At 39.0% G+C, this 23,563-nt stretch overlaps 3 protein-coding genes across 4 annotated transcripts; 1 reads left to right on the top strand and 2 right to left on the bottom strand.

Moving 5' to 3' along the window:
• Window positions 1-11,066: 11,066 nt before the first annotated feature.
• echs1 (enoyl CoA hydratase, short chain, 1, mitochondrial) lies at window positions 11,067-14,860 on the bottom strand. The gene is made up of 8 exons (XM_028969960.1): window positions 14,713-14,860; window positions 14,270-14,467; window positions 13,704-13,831; window positions 13,497-13,596; window positions 13,132-13,236; window positions 11,952-12,071; window positions 11,522-11,589; window positions 11,067-11,409 (listed from the first exon to the last, which is right to left on the bottom strand). The coding sequence occupies exons 1-8, from the start codon at window positions 14,801-14,803 to the stop codon at window positions 11,344-11,346; spliced, it is 876 nt and encodes a 291-aa protein (XP_028825793.1). The 5' UTR covers window positions 14,804-14,860; the 3' UTR covers window positions 11,067-11,343.
• Window positions 14,861-16,386: 1,526 nt separating this feature from the next.
• sprn (shadow of prion protein) lies at window positions 16,387-16,776 on the top strand. The gene has a single exon (XM_028960576.1). It carries the CDS (start codon window positions 16,387-16,389, stop codon window positions 16,774-16,776), a length of 390 nt encoding a protein of 129 aa, XP_028816409.1.
• Window positions 16,777-17,225: 449 nt separating this feature from the next.
• On the bottom strand, window positions 17,226-22,825 carry mtg1 (mitochondrial ribosome-associated GTPase 1). 2 transcript variants are annotated; one of them, XM_028969958.1, is made up of 11 exons: window positions 22,621-22,825; window positions 21,844-21,908; window positions 21,635-21,739; window positions 21,484-21,570; window positions 21,254-21,310; window positions 20,519-20,609; window positions 20,366-20,427; window positions 20,185-20,281; window positions 19,000-19,081; window positions 18,799-18,911; window positions 17,226-17,668 (listed from the first exon to the last, which is right to left on the bottom strand). In XM_028969958.1, the coding sequence occupies exons 1-11, from the start codon at window positions 22,721-22,723 to the stop codon at window positions 17,571-17,573; spliced, it is 960 nt and encodes a 319-aa protein (XP_028825791.1). In that variant the 5' UTR covers window positions 22,724-22,825; the 3' UTR covers window positions 17,226-17,570. The 2 variants fall into 2 exon arrangements, with proteins under 2 accessions (XP_028825791.1, XP_028825792.1); XM_028969959.1 differs by lacking the exon at window positions 22,621-22,825 and having other exon boundaries at window positions 21,635-21,735; window positions 21,844-21,903.
• Window positions 22,826-23,563: the final 738 nt, after the last annotated feature.

The following is a 23,563-nucleotide window of genomic DNA, read 5'->3' as shown; positions in this document are numbered from 1 at the left end:
GCCAAGGAAACTCTCAGGTAATTCAGAGAAAGAAAATAAAGTTGCTAGAATGGCCCAGCCAATCACCTGACCTGAGACCTATAGAAAGTCTATGGAAAGACCTAAAGAGTTCCTATGAGGAACTGTCAGGATTTGAAGATGTCTGGAAGAATGAACCAAAATCACTAAGCAACGTATGCATCTAGTTTCTCCATCACCAACAAATCATTCACTCACACACACACACACACACACACACACACACACACACACACACACCTACGGTCAATTTAGAGTCGGTGATCCACTTAGTGAACCTGGAGGTAACCTGGGTGAAAGTGAAGAGTACGTGCAATCTCCACACACAAGGTGCAAGTCGGGATTCAAACTTACAACTAACCGTTTTTTTGCGGAAGGTATTTACATTGAATAGTAGAGCTGATTTTCTAGATCATTTTAAGAGACTGTGGACACATTTTATCTATTAGTCATGGTAATCACACAGAAATGACCTAATGTTTGCTTACGTAAGCTTGTGAGTGTGCAGCACACATGACATTTTCAAATGAGCTGATAAACCTGCTACAGAAAGAAGGTCCGACAGAGGCTGCAACTGAAATCTCGTACCTTGTCCCTGCCTGACCTCTAGTCAGTAAGGACTATGCCAGTTCCTTCATGCAGCACAGGCCCTTTTCATGGCAGTCGTTTCATGGGATATGGTAATGGGCATGGACACCAGCGCCAGGAGGACACAGGGGGTTTAATTACAGCCGGAGTAATAGCAGAATAATTACAGGACCAACCCAACACTCGCGGAACTGCAGAACGACCTGCGGCTCACAACAAAAAACTGGCACCGACCACCCGAGTTGGACTCCCCACCACTGGAAGTTGAATATGAGCCTGGGGACAACGTGCAGAGGAAGGTGTGGAAGATCAGCCGGACATGGCCGACTGCAACAGAAAGAGCACTTCTAGCAATTAACTATCCAAAAGAACTGCACAAACTACAGGATCTCAAACCTCTTCATCCAAAGGAACAGAATATCTTTATCCAGCCATATTTCAAGAGACAGTATGAGAGAGATAAAGATACTGTATCACGAGATCATATCATATTCCAAGGTTATTATCTCTTTATTTTAATTATGAATGCAAGGGAGTGGCACATTGGCCCCTCTTCTTTTTCTGTAGAGAGATAAATGGATTGTTTATTAGCTACATGACCAATACTTATCAAAATAGTTAATATCTATATGTGCATGGTTTTTAGGGATTCAAGTATTATAATGCCAATATAATGCCTTTTTAATTTTGTTCAGGGAGAAATTAGTTCTCAGTCAGCATTGTCTGTTTATTTACACCTATTTACATCTTCCAGAGCCTCTAAAGTCCTATTAAGTGGACTGAAGCTATACACAGACACACATACCATCTATGGAAGAAAAAACTTTTTCACCAATTTTTTTTTTTTTTACACTACAAATTTAAAAGTGCCAGGGTGGTAGTGGCCTAGTGGGTTAGACACTCGCCTATGAACCAGAAGACCCAGGTTCAAATCCCACTTTCTACCTTTGTGTCCCTGAGCAAGACACTTAACCCTAAGTTGCTCCAGGGGGACTGTCCCTGTAACTACTGATTGTAAGTTGCTCTGGATAAGGGCGTCTGATAAATGCTGTAAATGTAAATGTAAATGTAAGTGTAAATCTTTCACCATGATTGGCAATTTTGTTACATCACAGGCAGGGTAAAGTAATATACCTCAACTTTTTGCTGTGGTATGAGGGGTATGGGTTCTTGCATTCTTTTGGGGTGAACACTGGGAAGGAACATGTGGCAGGAAATGGGGTGACTTTCAACCACAGGCTGCTGGGTTCAGGGGCTTTAAAAAGCCATGGACCCTGTATGTACAAAAAGCATACAAATCAGAGTGTTTAACAAAGATTTGTCTAAAAAGTGAATCTGACATTAAAAGTCAATTTATATCAGAATCTCTGTGTGGATTTTTAAGTCATCCATATGATGTCAGACTTTTGTTACATCCTGAATTCCGTTGCATACAGTTGCTTAGACTTTTTTTCCATTGCTTTGTAAGTTGGCAATGTAAACGCACAGTCAATTTGCTGTAACACTGTCTCTTAAGAACTGGATCTTAAGTTATTGTTGCTAATACTTTTATTTTAATTCTATTAGCTAATAATTTAATTCTATTAGCATAAATATTTATGGTTAATTTCAGATTTTTTAAACTATCCCAGACCCACCTTCCATAAGTTCTTTAATATCATTGTGTAAAAAGAGTTCAGTGTTCACTAAACATAATGTGTAACAATGCTGATGACCTCATCATGAACACGAAGCCCTCAGGGCATCATAGCGGACTGTGATTAATAGGTGAGCAGTAAGAGAAGGGTGGCCAAGACTACCATAGCAATAAGAGACAAGAGAGCTGTGATGGAAAAACAGAAACAAACAAACCAAAAAATTAAAACAGCTGGAAAAAATTGTTACAAATGTCTATGCAGAAGTTGACATACCTTTTCATGCATGTCATCATGAAAACTTTGTTTCTTTATGCCTCTGTTGCTGTTGTTTTCAGCTGGCTGAGAAGCAGTTTGGCATTCAATTTTACACCGTTTTCAGTTCCTTACTGATTAGTGAAAGTGAAGTGATTGTCATTGTGAAACACTGCACCACAGCACATGGGGCACACGACCAAATATGTCCTCTGCTTTTACCTCATCACCCTGGTGAGCAGCGTGTGGGGACAGTACTCTGCTCAGTGGTACCTTGGAGGTTTGGGATTTGAATCGACCACCTTCCTATTATGGGCGAGTTTCCTTCCCCGCTAGACTACCGCTGCGCTGTAATGTTGAAGAGTTGTGTCATCAGAACGAAACCAAAGAGGTTTGATTTTGTGGCTTTTCAGTCATGTTAGCGACCAGTTTCACCAAAGCCTATTGAACATTTGGCATTCAGTTTCTATCCATGGTCTTGTGGTGGTAGAACAAACTCTCCTTCTACCCAGACATAACATCCGTGAAGCTGTGGCACAAGAGTGGAATAGTTAATACATTTACAGCATAAAGAACAGCTGAAGTGCAACATTATCCGCAATAATGACATCTTCACTGTAACATTCTAACATTCTACACAACACCATCATCACAGCACAAACTAAACTAATGCTTTACTTAAAACTAACAACCTACTCACTCAATACCATCCTTACAGCGCAAACTAATACAAACTATTACTTACACACTAACAACCTACTCACTAAATTCCATCCTTACAGCACAAACTAATACAAATGAATGCTTTACTCACAAATTAACAACCTACTCACTCAATACCATCCTTACAGCACAAACTAATACAAATGAATGCTTTACTCACAAATTAACAACCTACTCACTCAATACCATCCTTACAGCACAAACTAATACAAATTAATGCTTTACTCACAAATTAACAACCTACTCACTCAATACCATCCTTACAGCGCAAACTAATACAAACTATTACTTACACACTAACAACCTACTCACTAAATTCCATCCTCAAAGTGAAAACTAATACAGACTAATACTTTACTCACAAACTAACAACCTACTCACTCAATACCATCCTTACAGCACAAACTAATACAAATGAATGCTTTACTCACAAATTAACAACCTACTCACTCAATACCATCCTTACAGCACAAACTAATACAAATTAATGCTTTACTCACAAATTAACAACCTACTCACTCAATACCATCCTTACAGCGCAAACTAATACAAACTATTACTTACACACTAACAACCTACTCACTAAATTCCATCCTCAAAGTGAAAACTAATACAGACTAATACTTTACTCACAAACTAACAACCTACTCACTCAATACCATCCTTACAGCACAAACTAATACAAATGAATGCTTTACTCACAAATTAACAACCTACTCACTCAATACCATCCTTACAGCACAAACTAATACAAATTAATGCTTTACTCACAAATTAACAACCTACTCACTCAATACCATCCTTACAGCGCAAACTAATACAAACTATTACTTACACACTAACAACCTACTCACTAAATTCCATCCTCAAAGTGAAAACTAATACAGACTAATACTTTACTCACAAACTAACAACCTACTCACTCAATACCATCCTTACAGCACAAACTAATACAAATGAATGCTTTACTCACAAATTAACAACCTACTCACTCAATACCATCCTTACAGCACAAACTAATACAAATTAATGCTTTACTCACAAACTAACAACCTACTCACTCAATACACTTCCTACAGTGCAAACTAATACAAACTAATGATATGCTCACAAAATATTTACCTACTCACTCAAAATTTTTAAGTTTAAAATTAGAATTTTAAAATAAAAAAATAAAAAGCACTTTCAAAACTTTTAACTTAACAATATTCTATTTGAAGTGAATTTGTATAAAATATACTTTTAATTATTGAAAACCAAAAATAACAAATAAAATTAAATTTAGCTGTAAGAGAGTCTATGTTGCTGTTATGTAATATTGAATTCTGTAATATAAAGAAGGATACGCACTGTGGAAACTCAAATATTATCTTGCTGCAACATTGTCTGTGGCCGTTACAGAATGTTACATTAGTGAATCCGTTACGCTTTTTGTATGCTCACATAATCACCACAACAAGAATTTTTTGTGATGGGACCTGGAAACTGGGCACGCTTTTCGTTATAGAAATATGTGTTTTGCAACTTCAGCGTGTAGGACTGTAGTGTTTTAATGTGGAAAAGCCTTAGCTAAAACTTCTTTCTCTGCCTCTCCTCCTTGGGGTCTCACATTGTGCACGTGTGTAGTGTGAATGACAGCAGGGTGATAGTAGCCTAGTAGGTGACACACCTGCCTATGAAACAGAGTAACAGGTTAAAACCCCACTTCCTACTATTGTGTCCCTGATCAAGACATTTAACCCTGAGGTGTTCTGGGGGACAATGTAACTACTGATTGTAAATCACTCTGTAAAAAGATGTCTTCTATGAATGTAATTGCAATAAATGTAAATTTACATTGACTATTGATTGGCTATTACTTGTGTGAATATCAGAGATTTTTATTTTTATTTGAAGGAGGGGATTGAGTGCAAAGGGTACAGAGGAAGAAACCACAGTAACGCCAAAATACTTAATATCGGTGATCATTAAAATAAAATGCTGATACAGATAAACGCCTAATATCAGTCCCCAATAATCATCCAAGCTGATGATCGGTTGATCACTTGCTCACATTATACTATTCTTTACAGCTCAAACTAACACCCTACTCACATTATCATCTGTACCGCGCAAACTCACTTTATGTCATTCATTACCATGCAAACTAACACTCAAATTATAACATTGTTACAGGGCAAACTAATAGCTTACATTATACATTCATTAAAAACCTAATAACCATTTTCACAAAACTAAAATCCCTACTTACAGTATACCATCCTTACAGGGCAAACTAATAAATTACATCATATGTAACATTCAGTTATATTTTAATAGAGAATGTTTTTCCTTTATGGTGCTGTACAGCACATCAACAAACCAAACCAAACCACGAATGTGAGAAAAAAACAAACACAGCAGTGACTTATCAGCTCCAAGAAGCGGAAAATGCAGAAAGAAAACACATCGTGCGACACTGGTGAAGACATGCTGTACTTACAAGGTTTCACGCTCAGCACCCGACGGTCCGGACTGGTTCCTCTGGTAATGCGCACTGAGGCAGACGTGCGCAGCTGCAGCTCCACAGCTGCTCAACCCCTGATGCAGATTATAATTTCCCTCTTTCTCCGGAGTAATTTAGTGCTTTTTAAAGAATATGAATTAGGTGACTAAAGCAGTTTTCAAATGTGTCTGCCCATTGCTGAAGGAGTGTGTGTGTGGGGGGGGAAATGACAAATATATACATGTGAAAAAAAAATGAAGTAATATTTAAAACATTTAAATCTAAATTTCATGCATTCATAAAATGCATTCCAGAGCAACTTACAAACTTACAAAGTAGTTACAGAGACAGTCCCCATGGATCAACTCAGGGTTAAGTGTCTTGCTCAGGGACACAATGGTACTACGTGGAGGTTGAACCTGAGACTTCTGGTTTATAGCAACCCACTAGGCGACTACCAAAAATGACCTAAATTGATCAAATAAATTGTCCAGACATAATTAATGCTGTGTAATAAAAAGAATAATTGCGCAAATGTAGAGTTGCCCGTCTCCGGGAACAATTAGTCTTTGATCTAATGGAATGACGCTGCATTCACCAATGGAAGTCTGTCACATTAAGATGATAATTTATTATTTAAAAACCCTTTCTCCTACCTTAGTATCAGTTACACTGAGGCAGTAAAACCAGTACTTAGATTAGTTGGCACTGCATTAATACATATGCCACTAACAGGTACTGTTTGTTATTTCTACTCTTTATTAATGTTTACTACTAAGCGTCATTTGTTGAAAAATAAATAATAAAAAAACAATAAATAAGACACGCACACACAAACACACACACTCACACATTCAGAAAGTACAGCCAGGACTTTCTTTCCTGCCCTTTGCTCTGTTTTATAACACAGTGAGGTGATATCAGAAGAGCTAAAGGCAGCGTGTGAGGTGCGCTGGCCGACCTTTACTCTGTTTAAATCGACAGAGACGGTACCTTTGAATACTCAAGCAGACACTCGTTGTCAACTTAATTTCAGGAAGTGCACAGCACAGCAATGCTCAGGTAAGTTTTTTAAAAGTGTTTTTTAAAAGTGTTTTAATTCTGTAATGTGTCTCTTTACTTCCTACAAAAAAGACTAAAAAGATCACAAAAATTCATTCTGCCATAAAAACTTGAATTACGTTTTAATCAACTGTAATATGTTTAGGTAGATTTTTCTGATTTCTTTTAATACCTTTATCAGTATACACTTATTAATATGCCACAGGGTATCAGCGCTGTGTGGGATTTTGCTCCTGTTTTATGGGAGCCTGGCAAAGCCCAACCATCAACTGGTGTGTATATCTGTTCTAAATGAGACATATGTTAAGACAATAAATTGCTTCTTATATTAATTTTGTGATTGTGATTTAGGGAAAACCTGAGGCAGATCAGAAGAGTGTAAGGTGAGTGTAATAATAAAAAAATATTATTAAACAAATGTTTTAATAATAGTGTATTTAATAGTGTAGAATAATGTGTGTAATAGTGTATTCAAATACAGGACTGTATTTGATTTGGAAATAAATCTCAATTTTGCTATCACACTGCCATACATGATAACAAGCAGCATCTATATTAAGTGCACATATTTAAATGAATTTAAAGGCAATATTGGCACATAATCATATACAAACTTGGTATTGTGTAACATCATTAACCATTTGTTAATTGTGTAGACTGCCCTCATTAAAATAGGACAGGTCATCTGACAGTCACTGAACACTGTTCAGTGTTCAGACATCTTCTGCTGGCATGACCCCTTTCTTGTTTACAAAGATTTCAGGTTTATCTTACACCAACTCTCTACTATGGTGGCATGCTCAGAACACTCAAAAGAAATTAGATTGAAATGAAGATCAGACAGAGCAGAATGAGAAGCCACATTTAAAGCTATTTGCTGCATTCTAACCCCATTCTGAATTACACCAACAGCCTGCTGCTTTCTGACAAAGGCCTAAAGTGGGCGGAGCCTCTTGATTCGCTGGACCCCTCCCTGCTGATACAAAAGACTATACAAGCAGCCGTGAGGCCGCCCACAAAAGCCAAAAAACTAAATCAGCATGAGGGGCCGCATGCAGAGCAGCAGCCAGAGGAGGACAGGGATGCCCTTTACCACGGTGAAGGTACTAAAGGAGTGGAGGTTTCTCCGGGGCAGCTGCTGTTAGATGTTCTGAAGTCTGCAGGTCAACAAAGGCATGCAGACCGCAACCAACCTGAGGTGGACATGGATCACATCTACCATAGATACTAAACGACACAACACGAGTGTATAAAAGTGTATAAGTAGATTTATCATATCATAGATTTATCATATCATAGATATGTGCTTTGTGATTATTATGCACACATATCAGCACAGTGTGACAGGAAATTTTGAAATGTGTTGAATACCAGGGTGCTGTTCTGCCATATCATGTCACTCATAGCACATTGTGAAACTATTACTGAATTAAAATGCCTTGATAAAAAGTAATAAAACTGATTTTGTGGTTCAATACACATTAGAAGGCTGTTCAGTGCACAGCACAATGATGCTGCCATAGTGCGATATCTCCCTGACAATGGGAACAATGGGAAACATACATGTCCACAGGGACTCAGAAGGACCCTCAGAAGGTGTACGTCCAACTTCTGTTCCTTGCACTGGTCTACAGATTATCAATGTTAAAATCTTACTGGCCATGGAACTTTGGTGTAAAGAGGGAAGATCTTAAGTATACCATCCACAAATTGTGGCATATGTAAGCATACAATATAAAGTCACTGTGATGATCATAGTCCTGCGCAGAATTAACTTCGGGAAAATTCTAATCTGAGACAAACATTACCATCCCAAACCATAGGTGAGAGTAGGGGGATAGTTGTTGTCAGGATATTTGGATTGTTTTGTTTTGAAAGACAAAAATATTTCCTACTAAGAAAATGTGGGGTTTAAAGTTGAGGTCCAGTGCATGAACTTTTTTTTTTACAATTCATTGTATGATGTATAGATTGTATGATCTGTTTTAGATCTGACATTGTTACAATTAATATTTATTTTCAGAAAATCCCAACCAAGAAAAACGCCTCTTTTATTTGAACATTGACCCAAAGTTAGTCTCTCAGAGTTCTCTTCTGTCTTTAAGTCGGGAGGCGTCAATGAGCTGCATGGAAAACTGCGTGTTTTCTCTTTGCTTTTCATTCAGTCAAGTAGTGTTTCTTAATAACAACGACGAACGGCTTTTAAAGCGGCCGTGGCGGCGAGTGACACTGACAGCACAGCTAATCATGTGACTTTTCCACGTGGCTTCTGTTTTCGCGCTAGGACGGTGAACTTGGTGCCACGTGACCTCATTTCTTCGCCATGATTGGCTGACGAGGAGCCCGCTTTAAACGCGCTTGTTCTAAATTCGCCTGCACGTTACTCTCGTTTCAATGCATCATCATCATCAACAAAAGTGTTATTGGTTGTAATATTGTTACTACCGATAATGATGATAACGACGTTCGGCCATGCGATATATACAACAGAATTCATGGAACACTTTTCCAACTTCGGGCGACCCCCTTCCTTCCTGCTCTGCGGGTCTTGCTTTAGATGCGGATATTTTGGAAGTTGTGTGTACATTCCAACACATTCCAGCAAGATAATGCGCCTTCATCCTTCACCCCATCGCCATCTCTGCGGGGACTTAAGTAGAATATTTACAACCAGCCGCATTTGCCTATTTGGTCCACGTGTGAAATACTTTTTACGAAAATGCCCGTTTTGGGAAGATCTGTTTCGCGAACCTTGTCGATCCTTGTTGAATTGCGCGGCTTTCTCGGATTCCATCCCCTTTGAATTGTAAATTTTAAACAAACGTTCAGGTGGGGGTTCGACTCGAGCCCGGACTGGGGTCTTATGAAAATATGCATCAGATCAAAAACAGCAGTGTTTCATCTGGAAGCGGATAAGCTTTGAAAAGAAAAAAAAAGCAACGGAATTTGATTTATTTATTCATTTAAATAACGCATTTATGTTTTTTTTTTTTTTTTTTGTAAATGAATTTGGATACCTGGCCTGCACCCTGGGGTGGTTTGTAAACACGACGCGAATTGGGTGCATGCGACTTCATAGGTGTGCTCTTATTAAAATGTGTAAATCTCTCTCTCTCTCTCTCTCTATATATATATATATATATATATATACACACACACATACAATATCTGTGGATAAATTGCACCCGTTAATTAAGGGCAGAATGGATGCGGTCGCGGAGCAGCTGCTGCTCTCGGGGGGGAGACAGGAGGGCGAGAAGAAAAGCAGCTCGGAGGAGCCGAGAGGAGTCTCGTCAGCCTGAAAGCTCCTTTCTTTGCATGGCGATCACGCTTCTCCCTCTTCTTTTAAACGAGTTTATCACGCAGTAAGGGGCTGCCTCCCGCTAAATGTAACGTTTCGCCCCCTTTGTCCTCGCCGAGCGCCTCAATTGGGTCTACATTTATTATTTTGACCTTTCGTTAGCAGGGGATCGACTTCAAAGCGCCGCTTTGTGTGGAGAAACTTTTTATTGTGTGGACGGAGCAGAAGAAAGACGGCGCTGGGAGAGGATGCTGAATGAAAATTAAAATCCATTAGGCTGCGGACAGGCGCAGAAATCTTTCTCACAGACTTGCAAATGTTTCCCTTCATAAAGCAGGTATAGTGATTCTGTGTTATTCCTGCGACGCAATTTTTTTTTGTGTGTGTATCCTGCAGTGTTCGTGGGATTTCGGTTTTGTTCGGTTTCCCAAACATATAAAAATACATCAGCAACGACGGGGGAAAAAAAAGTCAATTTATTTATAGTCTAGACATTAAATATGAAATCACATATATGATCTTTTTTTTCACAGTAGCTGCAGTCAAAATGTGTTATTTAAAGTGCCATATTTTACACAGAAATCGGAATTACGATCTTTTACAAGCCGTTTTTCAGTCTTCAGTGGTACACGTAAAACTAAACGTGTTAAAATAAAAACGCTCCATAAGCGTTGGAACAGTTGTATAAACAATTAAATGTAAATGAATTTTGTTTATTGATTATTTAAATTTAGTTAAAGCAAACATAGAAAAAAGTAGGATTCAAACAAGCTTCTTTTCCGATCTTATGACGAAAAAAGAAAACCTAAAAATAGGAAAAAAGTAAATACAAAAAAAATACTAATAAATTAGAACACTTTTTATATTATTTCAAATTTAAAATGGCCTGATCACTTGATTTGATTAATATTCGCTAGTGGAACCGTGGAGAAGTTAGTTGTAAGCTCTAGCGACATCTAGCGTCGCGTTACTGATAAAACACTGAATCAAGGTCCTGAGAAGTGGTGCCAACTTTCATTTTTTACTTCAAGACAGATGGATACTTTAAGTACATAAAACATTGGTGTACTAGCACATCAGTAGTTACCAAACCTGCACAGTAACGAGGATTACAAAATGCAAAGAAAACAGTATAGTGTTACTTCATTATAAATTGACTGAAGTGAAATGAATCATTCCAGGGAACAGGTCCTTATTAATCTAATACAAACATATACCAGGCTGAGATAAGGAATAATGTTGTTCATCCTTTAGCAACAATCTTTCATTTTAATCTCTTATTTGTCCTTAAAATCAGCTTTCCTCTTTTCCACAAATGCAGTCATGCCTTCTTTTCGGTCCTCCTGAAATTAGGGAGAATACAATGAAATAATAAAAAAAAACAATAAACATAGCATGTATATGCAGATATAGAACTCTACATCCCCCTTTATCTCAAACGTAAGATGAACATACCGTAGCAAAAGTTGAATGGAATAACCTTTTCTCCAAACGACAGCCCTCGGCCAGTGTCAGTTCATATGCTGAAGAGAAAAGGAAGGATGGTGAAAGTGAAGTGATTGTCATTGTAATATACGGCAGCACAGCACACGGTGCACACAGTAAAATGTGTCCTCTGCACACTTGGTGAGCAGTGGGCAGCCATGACAGGCGCCCGGGGAGCAGTGTGTGGGGACGGTGCCTTGCTCAGTGGCACCTTGGCGGATCGGGATTCGAACCGGCAACCTTCTGATTACGGGGCCGCTTCCTTAACCGCTAGGCCACCGCTGCCCCTTAAGGCCACCACTGCCCCTTAAATAGTAAATTAATAAATCCTAATTACAATCCTCCATTGTAAACTGGTGTAATTGACAATGGTCTGATATATTTTATATATATGACAAACCTGCATTAACAGCTTCTTTTGCCATTGCTGAAATCAACTTTGAGTTACTCGCAATTTTTTCTCCACATCTAATTGCCTCTGAAACCACCTGGTCCACAGGAAACACTTTATTTACAAGCCCTGTGAAAAAGGCAAAAACACACATGGTTTAAAAGCTGCAGCAACTATGGAGCATATGTAGTCAGTCGTTTGATTTAGTTTAACTTTAGATCCACTTTTATTTAGTTGACAACTGGCCACTTGTTCACAAATCAATGTGAATCTAAATTTAAACTAATTCAAACGACTGACTACACTTGCAACCTGGCCAGGTAATATACACAGACATAAGAAACTGAATTTCCATGATGGAAAATGATGGAGCAAACAAGTAATAATCCTTAATCTGTTTCAATCTGGTAAAAAAAAAAAAAAAACCCTGCCATCAATTGAGTATGACTCTCTTCCCAGCTACCTATATCCGTATATATGCCACCTAGTGGCCACAGTGAACATACAAAAAAAAAGACAAACTAAAATAAAACAATTACCACTAAGTAGTAAAATAGGTCCAACATATTACACCTCTGCAAGTTTTTTTTTATTTTCACACTTGCCTATGAACCATAAGACCACAAACCCCACCCTGAACCCTGAGTGTCTAAAGGGGGACTATCCCTGTAACTACTGATTGTAAAGTGCTCTGGATAAGGGTGTCTGATAAATGCAGTAAATGTAAATTGTACACTAATCCCAAACCAAACCCTGCAGCTAATGAGGCCAGAGGGCCTTTTTACGTGTCTATATGTATCATAAAAATGAATATTTCCTAAATATTCTGTCCCTATTTATATTGACTAATTTGGTGCATGTCTGACATTTACATTTACATTTACAGCATTTATCAGACGCCCTTATCCAGAGCGACTTACAATCAGTATTTACAGGGACAGTCTCCCTGGAGCAACTTAGGGTTAAGTGTCTTGCTCAGGGACACAATGGTAGTAAGTGGGATTTGAACCCGGGTCTTCTGGTTCATAGGCGAGTGTGTTACCCACTAGGCTACTACCACCCACATGTTAATGACCCATATGATTAGTGTGGAATGGATTCTCTAACTGAAGTAAACCACAAAGACTGAATGTAAACCTGAAATTTGACAGTATTTGGTGTAGAGTCCTGCATGGTGTTACATGGGCACCTGCTTGTTTGGCCTCCTGCGCAGAGACCCTGTCTCCTGTCAGTACCATCTCCATAGCTAATGATTTCCCCACTGCTCGGGTCAATCTTTGAGTTCCGCCAGATCCTATATAAAAAAAAAAAAAAAAAAAAAAACATTGCTGGTTAAGCCTACTCTTCACATCATTTCATTTGTTCACGGCAAAGTAACATAGGCTCATAAGCCCAAAAAAGAAGCAGAATACAAGTAACAAAGTTAATTGGTTAACATCAGAGTCGCCTTTCCCCCAATTTCACATATGAGCACAGTCTAACATGGTCTTTATTCAAGCAATGTGTGACTTACACTGATATGCTGATTCCAGGACTATAGTAAAACTGTCTCACCTGGAATGGTTCCCAGCAGTATTTCCGGCTGTCCAAACTGGGCCTTTTCTCCCGCATATATGATATCACACATCATGGCAAATTCACAACCTCCACCAAGCTGCATTGTAAATAAATAAATATTAGATGAACATGTTTCGGTATAGTGCTCTGTAATCTTCTCAGAAAACTCTGATCACAGATGGCATTGACGCCTCAAACACCCACTGCAAATCCATTGACTGCAGCAATAACAGGCTTCTTGACAAGAGACACTTTGTTCCAGTGGGCCAGGAAGTTTCCACCATAGCACTCCTGAAACGTCCGGTTCTGCATCTCCTTAATGTCAGCTCCGGCTGCAACATCACAGGAAAAACAAATTCACTGCACATTTCACATTACCCTGCTGTAACTGACCAGGAATGACATTATACTTGCTGATATATCTGGCCGACACTTCCAAAAAGTAGTTTACAATAAGCACAGGGGCTAAGAAATAACAAGTGTTACAAAATTTCCAAGACATCCAGTAGCTCAGTTGGTTCACAGAATCAACTTAAATACGAATATTCCTTATACCTTCAATACAATTTAAATTATATGGAGAAATGAACTGTGATCTATCAATTTCATGTAATGAAAAAAAATGCAAAAATACAGTGTTCTTTATTCACGTGAAATGATTTGATAGCAGTTTGGGAACATGCCACTCCCTAACTACTGATTGGTGGTGATGGTGTGACAGCAGCCAAGCAGAATAGAAATTTCCAACATCAGGAGGCAAACACACTGACCTGCAAAGGCTCGGTCACTGCCTGTGATGACGATGGCACCAATCTGACTGTCTGCTTCAAACTGGTCCAAAGCCCGGCCAACCTCAATCATGAGTCCATCACAAAGAGCGTTGAGCGCCTTGGGCCGATGCAGCTGGATGAAGCCCACATTCTGATGTTCACCCTTCTTCTCCACCAGTATGTACTGGTACTGACCAGCTGTGGATCCAGCGGCAGCGCGTCACACACAAAGAATAAATCTGCAACTCATCGCTGTACTAATCTGTGCGTTTTAATGCTCGCTGCGGATGAAACCTGCAGCTGGAATTGCACAGAGCAGGAAATCCAAGTACAGCTGGAGTCACATGTTTACGTCACTTGGACGCGACGCAGTCTTCAAGTGACATTGACGTTCAAATGCCACCAATGCGCCACCGAACTTCGCCGAACTTCACTGGACTTACCCGTGTATTGGCGGCCAGCAGCGACCATGCACGGCACCAGCCTGAAAGGCCTCAGGAGGCCGCCCGCAGACCTACAAAACAACGCCGCCATTCTCTCACAATGCAGGACAGGCGCTCTTCCACAAACCAGCAGCCGTGGTCGGCTAGTGCGCATGCGCGGCCTGTCAAGCACGCATCCTCTCGCGAGGTTTCGCAGCCAATGGGGAAGTGCAATGACACGAGTAGGCGTACTTTTCTTTATATACGACACATGATGTTAAATTATTGGCATTCTTTTATTCTTACATATTTTAAGTTTAATACATACGTCGGGTTTTTTATAAAAGGAATTTGTCCAAGAAAATGAGTTCACCGCTTCGATTTTAAAGTTTTTCTTAATTTTCCGTCAAAATGCTTATTTGCAAAATTGCACCCCTGGAGCATTCCAGGCCAGACATGATGAAACGATTCATCGTGCGATGTTTGCTCGGATGCAAACGGTTAGTGTGAATTAAGGGAGATGAATGAAAGCAGAAACGGGGCAGATCGCGTCACGTCCAGTTGTCCGGGCTGCACGCTCTCGCGCGGATACTTTTAATGATAAAATATAGGTGCAGATTGCATGCACCTAATCGGCTAGAATAAAGAAGAATCTGTCGCACGTTCGTCAACCCTGGTGAGTCAATGTAGATTTGTGTCTATTATGTAATTTGACTGCTCATTATTAAATCAGAGCCTTGAAATGCACAATATATAAAGCATTGAATGCATTGGCGTGTTACCTATTCATATTTCACCCAGTCTGTAAACACAGGTACATTCGGAGATGTTCGATTGCGCTTATTATAATGACATTTTTAGGTCACGCATTACTGTGCTGTCAAGAAAATATTTAGGTCTTATCGTGGTCTTAGTAAGAATAAGCACACATTTTATTTCAGTAAGCAATGGGTTAAAAAAACATTTCTAGCCAATGGGTTGTATTAAAGGAGGACGGCGATATATCGGAATTATAAATGTAAAAGCATTTGTCCCTTTACTCTGAACCAGACACTGTGGGTGCACATGTAGGTTGCGCTTCCTCGTTCCACAGCGTGATGTCGCCCTCTGCCAAAATGTACGCAATAAAAAAGGAATCTTTTCAATTTAGCAAAACAGATCTTCCAGGTCTGCGTGGGGAGGGTTAACTGCACATATCATCATCATCATCATACAGGAAAATGGACAGTAGAATAGTGGTGTAAGAAACATTCCAAGTTATATTCCTGTAGAACTACACAGCTGAAGACTTGCTTTCATTAGCACCATCTCCATGTCTGTACTGAGTCACTGGGATCCAGCCAGAATGAGCCAGCACTCATACAAACACCTCATCCAGCGACGGAATCCGGCAAGGTGCTCAATGTACTGGCCAGTCCCACAACTGCTTCATTTCAGTGGGTTGTTAGTCTGAAATGCTAGTGATACAACTGCAGACATAAACTGAAATTGTATTAAAACTAGGCAATAAAACACAAACGTCTGTCTAAAACTGCCTTTTCCAGAGCACCTTATAATCAGTAGTTACAGAACCAGTCCCCCTGTAAACACTCAGGGGTAGGTGTCCTGCTCAGGGACAACAGTGGTAATAAAGTGGGGTTTGGTCTGCCACTTGACGTTTGTCCTTACTCCCCTCCACATATAGGTTCTTGCAAAATGAACAAAGCACTCGCTGCTTCCTGGGCCATCCTCCTGCTGTTGGCATTTCTCAGCGAGCCCGTTACATCTAAAGGGGGCAGGGGAGGAGCTCGGGGCTCAGCACGTGGCACTGCTCGTGGTGGGCGTGGCCGAAGCTCCGCTCGCTCCTCCCCTGTAAGGGTCGCCGGTGCTGCAGCAGCAGGGGCGGCGGTTGCCTTGGCAGCCGGAGGATGGTACGCCTCAGCCCAGCAGCGACCAGACGACAGTTCGGAGGAGCAGTATTCCAACAGAACCGACTGGGACTTCTACAGCGCCAGGACTTCAGGAACGGGCTCACTGGAACACCTCCACATGAAAATCTACTCATTTCTACTGTCACTCAACATCATCAAGTATATCAGCCTATGAGCACATATGTTAACATAATTCTATACGAAAACAACATGGGCCAAAGTTCAAATTGTAAGCTAAAATCTATGATATAATAAGATTCTAATTTTGGTTCTTGGATCACTTTGTTCAAGTGAATGAATTTCTAAATTACTCTAAGATGTGATGTGAGATGTGAAGAGATAAATCTTTACTTCTAACTGCTGTAGTTGCGCACACTAAACTGTACTGTACACAGAGCACTGTTGACCGCAATCACCTGGCAGGACACTGTTACACTTCATATACTTTGTAAATGTTAGAAGTTCAGCTGTCTACTGTATGTACAGGGTGCCACATTGTCTAACATACATCACGTCAGTAGACTGATGTCTAAAAATGTCTTTCAGGTGATATTTCTAGAAATTCCAGATACTGCCTCTCAAAGTTTGAGGAAAGAATATTGGCTAATTATGCCAAACAAACAATTTCTTAGAAAAACATACGGTTTTATATTCTTAATCTGCATTTTGATTCGTAATGCAAAAGTATACTTTAAAAACTGTACATAGCAACACTTTGAAATTGTGCTGTGGTATATGTTGTGTGGTCTTATTCACTTTACATTGCTGGCTTGTATTTTTCTAAATAGCTTTATAATATCCAATCCTTTAAAATTTAGATGACTACAGTTTTATACTGCTTAAATAATATTTCTCCATATACATCACAGAAAGAAGACATTTTTAATCTACACATGAAAACCATATACATTATTTACAATTACAATAATGTCCTTCAGTGTGTGTGCTGCTGATGAGCAGTTCTGGTAATTAATCCAGGGTCACTTTGCCCAGCTCTCCTTTACGGAACATTCGGATGAAGTCATATGCAGCAGCAGTGTAGTTTGGTACAGTGATGGTGATGTTACCTTAAGATGTGAAGGGGAAAAAAAAAAAACAACATCTATAACATAAATGTTATGTTAAAGCAAACTGTTAAATTACAGATTTGAACAGACACTACAATAAAAAAAAAAATGTTCACAAAGGCTCCATGGTTAATTCTTCACTTTATAAGGCGAAAGAAGTCAGGACATACTCTTGGCAATGTATGGGAATCTACAGAGAAATTCTAGAGGGTAAGGATAATTAGAGAGCTACAATTAACAATGGTTGTGTAGAAAATTAATGGGATATTTTTAAATGAGCCCCATTTCATTTAATCATCAGAGCAATACAAACAAAGTGTGCTTTCTCCATCAAAATCAAATATGAATACTTTTTTTTTTTTAAACAAAGCTTAAGCAGGACGTTTGGTGTTGCTAGTTGGACTGTCAACTACACTATACACAAAGTTAGTGAAATTCAGCTTTCGGGTGAAATCTATGGAGAAAATAAAAATTTCTCACTACAGTGATATTATATCATGAAAGTAGGGCATTTAAGTAGAAGCATGCAATGGTCATTTCCTCATCTCAAACAATTTATTGAAACAAGAGCCAATAAAATTGGTGAGTATACCACATCGAAATGTGTCCTCTGCATTTAACCCATCCTGAGCAGTGGGCTGCCATGAAAAGCACCCAGAGAGCAGTGAGTGGGGACAGTATTTTGCTCTAGTGGACCTCAGTGGCACCTTGACCTGCATCCTTCTGATTACGAGTCTGCTTCCTTAACCACTATGCCACCACTGCCCTAATGTAAGGGTGTTTTTTTTCTTCAGCATCTAAGTTAATAAATAAGAGTGTGATTATACATCACCTTTATCTACACAAATTATTTTTTAAAGATGATTTAACAACGAAACATTCTATATGTAACAGTGCTTGCCAGTAGGGTCATTACATTTGAACCTGTGTCCTGGTTAATAGAAGAGTGTCTTAATCACTAGGCTACCATGTAAGTATGAAATTCTTCCGATATCTAAGTCATTCTTACCGATTTTTGATAATTTAGGAGTCTAAAACCCCAAATTTACTTAACCAAATGTATTTGCAGTTTAAACACAATAAATACAACTTTTAAAGAGACTCAAATCACTGTCTGTTGCTTCACTTACCCACACCAGTGATTGCTTTCACACGCTGGGTCTTGCCTAACTTCACAGCAATGTGCTTTAGCACATACTGAATGTCATCGCTGGGCTCATCAAGCCCATATCTCTCCACATAACTAAATTTGGGAGACAAAAAGCTGACTCACTCTTATTTATTATTTTAACCTGAGAGTGCAGGTAGAGAAACATTAAACCATCACTCACCTGAATTTTTCCAGTCTGTTGAGTGTGAACAGTAGGTAATCTGCAATGACGTCCTCACCAACTAAATGGTCCAGTATTGTCCCTGATGTGAGATACATGTAGCCATTGGTAATAATGTGGATTACTTTATGTAGAGAAGGGATATGGACCAACATTTTAAATCGGCCTCAAGTATTATCTGAATCCCTGGAAAATGATTATTCATCACAAAGTAAACATCAGAAATATCAAAACCCACATAATGTATTCCATGACTCACCAGGGAACAAGTAAGAGTTCACATAGGTCACAAACACATTTTCTTTCTAAGTGCATAGAACATAAATGAAGTGATAAGAGATTGTGAATATGAGAACCTTCACGTTTCCCGTAACTGGAATCCCAAAGCATTAAGGTGCAACTGTGGTCCCTTGTGCAATGGATACATTTTGCTCTGCACACCATGTGAAAGTGAAGTGACTGTCATTGTGAAACACTGCAGCACAATACATGGCGACACAATGAAATGTGTCCGCTGCTTTTAACCCATCATTCTTGTTGAACAATGGGCCGCCATGAAAGGCACCTGGCAAGCAGTGTGGGGATGGTGCTTTGCTCAGAGGCTCCTTGGCAGTTTGAGATTCAGCAGTCTTGAGGGATCCCAAGGTGTTCTCAATACAATCGGTTCTCGGTAGGGAATCCCCAAAAGAGATGCACTAAAGCTCATGGCCATGTGTGCGCATCAAAGGTTATGTCAGTTGGGGTCATGAGAAAAACATTATTTAAAAATACCAGGGCTGTCACCTCCAGGTCGCCAAACCAGACTCCCTTCAATCCTTGGCTGAATATTGATATCATGTCCATGAAAACAATAAACAGGAGCAGCTCCCTTTACAATTGAGGTCTGCCAAAGCTTTCTATGAGGAATAAGTTAAACTCATTTAGAACCATAGGTTCTGCCAGTCATTCCCAAAGGATCCTCACTATCAAGTTGAGACTGAGGTGAGACAAGACCTACTGTATATCTCCAGGTCCTTCCCTGACAGCAAGGTGACATTCCACATACCCAGTACCAAATTGTCAAACGTCATTTTAATTACTTTAAGTTGTCTGAGTTTATACAAATAATAAACGAACAGAAATGTGCACTAGGAAAATTTAAAGACACTCATAATTATTTTTCCCTTATACAACAGAGGTACTCACCACATAATGCAAGCTTCATTCCAGTTTCCAAACTCTCAATCCTGGGGGGAAGAACCCCAGGCGTGTCCAGCAGATGCACCACAGGTCTTTCACAAACCTGGAGAAACCAAAACCCTTATCATAATCATGGACTCAAACACTGGTGCACAGTAGGGGCATGAATAAAGTGGATAACAGAAACCTGAATTTTGGTCAAGACTGCTCTGGTTATTCCGGGTTCACCACCTACTCTGGATGCCTTCCCTGGTCATGGCATACAAAAAGCAAGAGTTTTATTTTATTTTATGATGATTATTCATATGATGATGAACTGAGCAAAAAAACAATCCCACACCTTTCTTCATATTTGTTCTCCTTAAGGCATTTATAAAGGATGATTTTCCAACATTAGGCACTCCAATCACCATCAGGCAGTAGTTTTTGTCCTGAATGCATGAATGGGAACATCATGTACTGAATGTTTTTTTCAGAATCTGAATACTTTATTAATCATGAAGGAAATTGATTATGCTACATCTGCACAGAGGGAAAGACATACAATGTACAAACAATGTACAAGACATACAACAAGTGCACAGACAGATACACATTTATGAGTATAAATAAAAAAAAAAGTAAAAATAATCACGACAAATAAGTATGCAGTAATTGCACAACCAGCAACATTTTAAGAGTTCAAGCTATAAAATCATAGAAAACCAAATGCAAAGAAATTTTAAGATATTACAAATGAATTTTGAAGAACATGAGCCCCATTACAATTTGGTTGTGAATAAAAGTAAAAACATTTATTCATGTTCATGCTGAGATGTCATATTGACAACTCCATGGTGGCTTATTTTTAAAGATAGTTACAGTTCAAGAACCACTAGATAATTACAAGGTGTCCCCCAAACACAACAAAAATAAGTTCATGCAACTTTCATGCAAGTTCATATAATACATGAACTCTATTCAGTTTCCTGGAATTTAGACCATTTAATTAACCACATAAATGCTATTAAATAAACAGAAAACAAAATAAAAATGCCATTCCTCATTGGGCATTAATCTACACAAGAGACCTCACCTCACCCCTATGGAAACGTGGCTGGCTCTCAATCAGATCTGTTACCAAAGGGATGATCTACAAGATACATATGACACATTACACCCATACTAATTTGAAAACGAACCATTAATTTTAAAACAAATCATTTCAAACATGAATCATATGTGAATCTTTTCAAAAGAGGGTTGTTGGGCAACCATATATAACATTTTAATATATACAAATTTATGAAGGGTAGGGGTCCTCACCTTCTTCATGCTGTCATCCCGCTGTATGAAACAGTCGGTGAATACAATGTTCTTCACACCATCCTTTGCCATCTGCTTCAAAGTATTCTGAGCAAAAGAGTCTATAAAGTATGCATTCCGCATCAAGTTACGTGGAACACAGAAATCATACCTGTTTACGTGAGGGGTCAGCCAAATCCATCTTATTCAATACCAGAAGATGTGGACGGATGTCTAAAGTATCTTGGAACCCAGGGTTCCTTCCAGAAAAAGGTATGTTGTCTAGTTAAAGATCTGTTAAACAATCTGACCGAAAACCTGAGCTGAATAGGATGAATAATTTTTAAAAACCTGTTTGCAAAAGACAGAACAAAAGGATATTCTGGCATCATGAACTTCTATAACACAGTCGATCTTCTTGAGACTGGCCCTCATCTGTTTCAGTCCTAACGGGCATCATTAGGAATAAAAGTAAAAACATGAAAAACCAGAAAGGTACAACTTTACACTTTAGACAAACTGTGCAGAGGAGTTGAGCCCCGTGCCTTTAAATCCAAGTAACCATTTTTAGATGCTCTATTTTTATCAATTAGTGTAGACATGAAATGTTTGTCATGTTTCAATTCACATTTTGTGAAATAATAATTTATAAAATAATAAAGAACATGACATGGTCACTTAACTGATGATGTTGAAATATAAACTTAAAAGCTTACCTTATTATCTAGTGCAATTTCTTTGACGCATACATTTTAAACTATTAAATAATGTGTAATGTCCCTTCCCATAACAGTATTGCTTTAGTTTAGGCAAATAGCATATTTTACAAGCCTCTATATGCTGAATGTATTAACTGTCCACTACCTGTTAGTAGTTTGTGTAGTAGTAGTTTAAAAATAATAGTGAATGACATGAATAGTCTGCAGGGTTTTATGCTGCGTGTACAGTATGGATATAATGTAACTTAAGATTCCATGTGTTCTTCTAAGGATATGTTGTGGACACAGTATGATGGAATGCTGTGTCTCAATCAGGTTGCTGTCATTCAAAATATTTGGCTGTAAAGGTGGCATGTAGGGTTTTTTTTAAAAAAACGTATTTTTATTTGAGCCCTTGTCCCTACAAACGTGTGATAAAAAGCTGTGCAACAGAACTCACCTTTGGCCATGTGTCCGGGAAACCAGTGCGCGACTTCCCTGCCCCCGAAATCAAACGCCTCCCTGAAGCCGACAGCCTTCAGCAGCAAACAGCACAACTTCATTTTTACAGAACCAACATTAAATCAGCGCGCCTTCCAACGCCAACCAACTCTCACACAACAAAACACAGAAGCTCGTCTTCTTCTGCAACGTTCTGTTCTCGAAAATCCACCCGGAGCGCGAGTGGATTTACCGCCACCAAGAGGAATCATTCGGAACTTCTGCAAGAAGAAAGGAGAAAACTTAACCCTAAGTTGCTCCAGGGAGACTGTCCCTGTAACTACTGATTGTAAGTCGCTCTGGATAAGGGCGTCTGATAAATGCTGTAAATGTAAATACAGCATATATCTACATATATATCTACATATTTCAATAGCCTCATGCAAAATTGACAAAACCTGCATTTTCATAAACATATTTTATATTAAAATGCCAGATGTCACATATGAATATGGAATTTCAGATCGTGACTGTGTATGACACACCACATGGAACACATAGAGAGTGACATCATATTAATTTGTAAATGTTTATATGTACCCAAGCACACAGCCCAGGCTTTAGAGAATTCTACATTTGTTTTGTCGGATCACATTTCAGTAACTTCCAGAATTACATTTCACAGCTGTGAGAAGATGTTTTGTAACAATACCATAAAGCATAGTTCAAAATGTCCATGCCATGTGTTTCTCGTGATGGACTGAGAGTGTCTTCAACATTGGACATCACAAATCTGTCACATCTACCTACTTAATCCAACAAATGTTCATTTTTTCAAGTCTACAAAGTATTCTCTTAAGAGGGAGGTCTTAAACTACCCTTTTGAAAATACTCTCCTGTGTAATACTGATAAAAGTGAAGTGATTGTCATACACAGCAGCACAGCACAGCACACAGTGCAC

This window comes from Denticeps clupeoides, chromosome 2 (genome assembly GCF_900700375.1).
Source record: "Denticeps clupeoides chromosome 2, fDenClu1.1, whole genome shotgun sequence".
Lineage (NCBI taxonomy): Eukaryota > Metazoa > Chordata > Actinopteri > Clupeiformes > Denticipitidae > Denticeps > Denticeps clupeoides.
Note: the sequence above shows the minus strand (reverse complement) of the source record. Positions and strands in the feature narration are given on the sequence as shown.